Raw genomic sequence first — 6506 nt, 5'->3', positions numbered from 1 at the left:
TGTCCAAAAGATGAACAAGAAAAGTTGAATGTTCTCTATCCACAGAAAATTGGAAGCCTGATGTATACAATGCTTTGTACTAAACCTGATTTTAGTTTTGTTGTAAGTCTAGTAAGTAGATATCAAAGTAATCCTAGGTTGTCAGATAGTTTAAAGCTTGTAGGTTACTCAAATGTTGACTTTACTGGTGATAGAGATGAAACAAAGTCGACCGTTGGTTATGTATTTATATTAAGTGGTTGGGCAATTGCATGGTCATGCAAGAAACAAGAGTGTGTGGCACAGCATACCCAGGAAGTTGAGTATATTGCCTGTAACATGGCAACCATATTTGGTGTGTGGATAAATCGTTTCCTAAATGAGTTAAAAATTGAACATTTCAAAAGATCAAGTTCTAAAGCTGCTATAAGACTAATACAAATAGGAGTTGATAGTTCTAAAAGTAAATATATTGAAGTTAAATATCAATATATTCATGATATGCTTATGAAAAATGAAATAACAGTAGACTCTATTCCTTCAAGTGACATGGTAGCAGATATGCTAACCAAGGCAGACACTGAGGATGTTTTTACTAGACATGTGAGTCAGATGAGACTAAGATATGTCTAAGTTATGAGTGAATAAAGATGACTCAGAAAATGTGTATGCAAGGTTCTGATTGAGAACAAGTATATAAACATAAGGTAAGTAAAGATTACTCTAAAAGTATGCATGCAAGGTTCTGGTTGAGAACAAGCATATAAACACAGGAAATCCTTTATGGCCAAGTGGGAGATGTAAGGCCATGTGGCCATAAGGTGATTGTTGGGGGTCATTCCAACAATCACAATATTCAAATGCAAGAGGCGTGTTTCTTGAGGGATGAAGGGATTCCTTCCATGGTTATGTCTAAAAACTTGAACTCTTCACTAACTATATATGCAGTGAAAAGGGTATAGTTCAATGTGTAAGAAAATATAAGGAATCATATAAGTATTCACAATTAGTAACAATTACAGTTACTAAAGGCATTCAGACTTATAAACGAGTTGAGAGTGTGGATTCCTTGGTGATTTTGAGGATAACAACGACATCTTCATCTCCCTGCAAATTTTGCATCCGTGTATCTGATTCTAACAGAACCCACAACCACAAAAGTTCAGACTTGTTTAACAGGGCAGATCTGATAAGTACCCAGGTTAGGCTCAAGCTGGTGTAAATTTTTCTTAGTAAGTTCCAGCCCAAGCCAATTACTTTAGGCACTAGATTTTTTTTGAAAGGCAAGTTGAGGGTTATGCAGACCCCTGTCAGTTATATAACGATACCATTGAGATTTGAAAAAGAAAAGTTATATTCATTCACATTTTCTTTTCTTGTCTATATGAATGACTCGATTGAAAGGACAGACAAAGATGAACGTCAAAAATCTTTCTCCTGGTCTAACCAGCGGAATTCTCTGGTTGATCACCCGAAAAGATGGGTTAAGCATAATGTCCTAGTGCTGCCCCCGCATCCAGTAGGGCAGTGGTCATCACTTGAGAACAGAGAGGCTACCCCTACTATCGGATTCGTAGATAAGTCAACCCGAGCTCAAACCAGGCATAGAGCCATCAGAGAGGAAACCCTTTAAAACACAGATAAAGAAAGAGTCGACGGGTGAGCTTGACCAAGCGCTCGACCCTTTGGGGGGTTGAGTTCGCACTTGCCCCTAGTTGATATTGCTTCCTCTTTCAACTGTCGATTTTTAAGAAAAGGGGGGGGGGGGTGAAGCCTTCTTAACTTTTTGAGGAATCCTTCGTCAGTGATTGCTAATGAGTGCATTTTTTTATCTTTTCGACCTTAAGAGAAAGAAAGATTATGAAATGTAACCAACTTTCTAATTGGATTCATTCTCAATAGCCATGAGATAATCATCTTAGAGTGATTTTTTTGTCAACGGATGGATAGATGTACAGCAACAGTAGTAGTACCCATTGAGTCAGTGTTAGGCTACTACCCCTACAAATAAAAAGAAGAGACAAGCGAGTGTTTCACTCCAAAAAAAATGAACAAAAAGAAAAGGCCGCATCTCTCATGGCTTTTACTGACTTTTGCTTCTTTATTACTAGGCTAACAAAAAAGGAGAACCTAACTTAGTCTAGGAATTGCCAAAGTCAGCCCACCGGGATTAAAGATAACACAAGATAACGTGAACTAGCTGCTCTTACCACTAGATTTAGAAATAAAAAACTCGATATGATAGTCACAATGTTACCTTTGATATTTTAAAAAATCTTGCAATCTTTTGGAAAGATTTTCAGGAGCAACGAATATCTTGAAAATGGCGCAAGATTTTTTTAAAATATACAGCTGGTAAACTAGCCAAACGAGCTGAGCTTGGGCTGTTCAGGCTCGGCTCTTTAATGGTGCACCCCTGCTCTGGTTCAGCTCATGAACTCGTTGGGACCAGAGCTTTACAAGTTAGATCACGAAATGGCTTGCTCTTGGAAAATTCCTTTTAAAGTATTTTTTAAAACTTGGTAACATACAAAATATATATAATTTATGTATAATATATATATATATAATATGCATATTATATGTATAATATATATAATACATTATATAATATATAAATATATAACATGTAAAATGAGCTCATAGTGACAAAAGTTAAAAATGGCAAAATATCGTTTTTTTAGAAACTCGCAAGAATTTGAAATTTTTTCATAAATCTTGCATTTTTTTGGCAATCTCAATAATAAAAAAATAATTTTAAAATATAAAAATTAATTTGTATAAGAAAGTATTAATAAAAATTATTTAAAATTAAAAACACATGGTTCTTGGCATCTTGCACAATAAATAGCGGTTAAAAACGTAAATATTGGGTTTAAATCTTTGTATTTATGTTTTTTCATAAATCTCGCGATATTTTAAAAACCTCACTAGAAATGTCCGTTTTAAACCTTCAGGCAATTTCTCAGGATATTTGTCACAGAGAATGAGCCTAGCCGAGCCGAGCCGAGCCGAACTAGCTTGTCATGTTCATGCTGCACTCATTTACCTAAACGAGCTGGTGCGTAGCTCGGCTCACCAAGCTCAATTTCTGAGCCGAGCCGAACAGCGAGTTGCGCGTCTCGTTTCCCAGGCCTACCTATAGTAATTACAACTTTACAAAAAGTTTGCTCGGTTATTTAAATTTTTTTTTCAGACATTTATGACGTATCTGCCATTGACTCAAAAGGAGAAGGTGATATTGTAACTTGATTCTCTCTTTGTAAATCTAATCCAAACTGTATAAATGGCGACTTCCTGCTGCCCTTCAATTGTTAGAGAGAGAGAGAGAGAGAAGAACAAGAAGAAGAGGAAGAAGAAGGAGAATGGCGGGGATCATTCACAAGATAGAAGAGAAGCTCCACATTGGTGGAGACCACAAGGAAGAGCACAAGGGTGAGGGAGCTCACAAGATCGAGGAGCACAAGAAAGTGGAGCACAAGGTTGAGGGAGAGCACAAGAAGGAGGAGCACAAGGGTGAGGGAAAGCACAAGAAAGAGGAGCACAAGGGTGAGGGAAAACACAAGAAGGAGGGTCACGGCGACGGTGAGAAGAAGAAGAAGAAGGACAAGAAGGACAAGAAGGACAAGAAGCCCGGCCATGACAGCAGCGACAGCGACTAAGGTTCTCTCTCTCTCTTTCCTCTCTCTCTCTCTCTATGGTTTCCTTCTTGTTTATGTTGTGTTCTTGGTTTGTGGAATTTGATTGCCATTCTACGGAATCAAGAATTTCATTTTTCTGAATTGAGATTGGGAGCCCGTGTTTCACATAAGGAACCCATATTTCCGGATAAATTTGAGTAAAAAGGCAATCTTGACTGTTTATTATGATTACCCCCCCTTTGATTTTTACTTGTATTAGACTTTTATGTGAAGTTGGGGAGTCAGATTTGTTTTAGATTGTTTATGAGGTACCCTGTTGCATTTTTCCTGGTTTTTTCTGTTTTCTGTTGATCCTTTTCTTCTGTCTTGTATTCTTGGGTGCCATTGTTGAATTATGGATGAAAGGAAGAAAGAACTCTTCATTGATTCTGTCTCCTTTTGCTTTTCAATTAAGAGGATGAATCTTTTTTTTTTATCGAAGAACGGGAAATAGGTGTCTGGATCTCTTGCAGGAATGATTTGAAAGATCCAAAACCAGAAATGGTGGTATTGGCTAGAAACAACCTAATGGAAGCAGTTTAACAAATATAAATTGATCTCAGATCTGATTCAAATCCAGTGTAGTACCTGTAGGTACATAAGAAATCTGTTGAATATATTATTTTCAATGATCCATGAACTTTGAATATGGAATTCAATAGGAATTGTATAGGGGACTTTTTTATGTTTTCCTTGGGAGATTTTTGGATTAAAATGTTTGGTGGTAAGCGATTTTTTTTTTGAGAAAAAAGAAAAATTGAAATGCATTAAGAATAGAAGGTCACAATTTTACTGTTGACAAAAAATTTGTGTAAGAGAGTTATTTCCTATTCTGCACTAGAGTTTCATATCCGTCAGTTTGTCATGTAAGGCTCTCAAAAGGCCAATTCTCATAAGCCAAACTTCTTGAAATTGGAAAAATGAGGTTTTCCCATCAGCTATTTTCAGCAATGCACAAGGTGTGTTTCGATGCCCAATTATCCACAAAAGTGGGATAAATTGGAAATTTGGCAGCATTTCAGTGGATGCATCCAAACGCCCCGTTACTATTGAGGTAAAATAAATTATCAAGTCAAGTTTGATAGAAGACAGTTCAGGATTAGTTGGCATCTCTTAAAAAGTCCGCCTAGGAGGATCAACACTATTCAGTGACAATTTTTTGTTTATTGCTTTCTCTTAAGATGCAACACCTTAAGATAGGAGTAAGGAATAATTCATTGAATTAGAGCGATGATGGATAAGCAATGATGCATAGAGAAGAGATTGGAAAATTGGTGATTTGGCATGACCAACCCCCAATTGCAATGAAAACAATGCCCATGTCTTGTCAAATTAGCAGTGTAGATGTCGTATAGAAGTTCTCTCAAAAAATAATGCATATCCAACAAACTAGTGGTGTAAGTGCTCTGTTTTGAATTAAGGTTGCACCAAATTTCTACCAAGAAACATGTAATTTGCAGCTAAATTGAAAGTTGGATAAAAGTATTTGATGCAAGAAAATCTCAATGCTTTGTGGTAGATGGACTCTGCCTCAGTATTTATCATTGCAGCGGGTCAGGTTGGAAGGAACATATTCTAAGCTGTTATACTTTGTAATTCTGTTTTTTTGTGTTCTAACATATTCCTTTGTATGGTATTGGCCTGGTTTTTTCTGGATTTCTTGCCTTGCCAATCAAATTTTAGTTACAAATGGAAGAAAATTAGCTAATGTTCATACATGAAAAGCATTGCAACACCTTTTAGATTTGGATATGATTTTCTTCTCCTTTGCTGTTGATTTTCCTTCTGTGTTTATTCGAACATCGCGTTGCTGCTGACTGCCTGCTTTTACTGAAATGCAGGTGCAGGTGCCAGTATCATGTTACATTTCTGCAACTGCCCCTTTAAATATAAATAAAGTGTTTCGTGTTTCCATCTTGGCATAATACTAAAGTTTGTAATGTTTGGCTTAAAACTATAGGACCTGAACTTTGTGTTTTGATGTCTGTATGACAACGCCATCTATATATGAACTCATTTTATAATTTCCTTTCTTGATCTGCTGAATTCAGTACTTTTTAGAAGTTTTCATTCTCTACCCGCAAATGGTATTCTTGTTTTGCCACGTACATAATCAATCATCTTATCGCATGTCATTCCTTTGGGGACCTTCCCATGAACCCCACATACAAAATTTAACAGAGAGAGAGAGAGATATGCATGCGGCACCTACACATCCAAAAGTATCCCACCCCTTTGGGCCTCAAGTTCAAGAATGAAGTGAAAATGTGGTAGAAGCTAGAAATGCATGTAACCACCAGATTGAGTCATTCTCACTGAGAAATCCATTTTCACCATTGGTTAGGCCAAGGGCACACCAAATATGTACCAAAACAGATCATTTGAATGATACACGAGAACTTCAATGGTCTCATGAACAAAGTTGAGTTTGCCTCTAGCAAAACAGTCCACTTCCAAAACAAGGGGCCGTTTGATTATCTCGGATCTGAGGTCCGAAGCTCTAATTTGTCAGGGGACCCACGACAGATCTAAGTTTTGATCAGAGTATCTAAGAGCTTCAAACAAACTTGGGAGTGTTTGTTTGCCCGGTTTGGGATACGTATGCCTAAAAGTGGTAGTCCTGCACCAGGTTCATACGCCTCTATACCCCTGTGGCACAAGTTGTTCTGATCCAAGGTTCAAACTAGTGGAGATCAGCTCTTTAATCATGTTTTTTCATTTTAAATGAAAAAATATGATTTTATTACCAGAGAAATTATCACACACGTAAGTCTTGATTTTTGAAGCCTTGTAAAAATCTGCCTGTCATAATAAAACAATCTAAGAGCTGATTCGCACTAAGAAAAC

The 6506-nt window shown here is 36.9% G+C and overlaps 1 protein-coding gene across 1 annotated transcript; it reads left to right on the top strand.

Annotated features, from left to right (window-relative positions):
- The first annotated feature begins 3293 nt into the window (after nt 1-3293).
- LOC149827610 (dehydrin family protein) lies at nt 3294-5683 on the top strand. The gene is made up of 2 exons (XM_090019529.1): nt 3294-3642; nt 5501-5683. Exon 1 carries the CDS (start codon nt 3345-3347, stop codon nt 3639-3641), a length of 297 nt encoding a protein of 98 aa, XP_089875655.1. The 5' UTR covers nt 3294-3344; the 3' UTR covers nt 3642; nt 5501-5683.
- The last annotated feature ends 823 nt before the right edge of the window (nt 5684-6506 follow it).

This window comes from Nuphar pumila, chromosome 10 (genome assembly GCF_984573655.1).
Source record: "Nuphar pumila chromosome 10, dmNupPumi1.hap1.1, whole genome shotgun sequence".
NCBI classification, from domain to species: Eukaryota; Viridiplantae; Streptophyta; class Magnoliopsida; order Nymphaeales; family Nymphaeaceae; genus Nuphar; species Nuphar pumila.
This window is presented reverse-complemented; position numbering and strand designations above follow the sequence as displayed.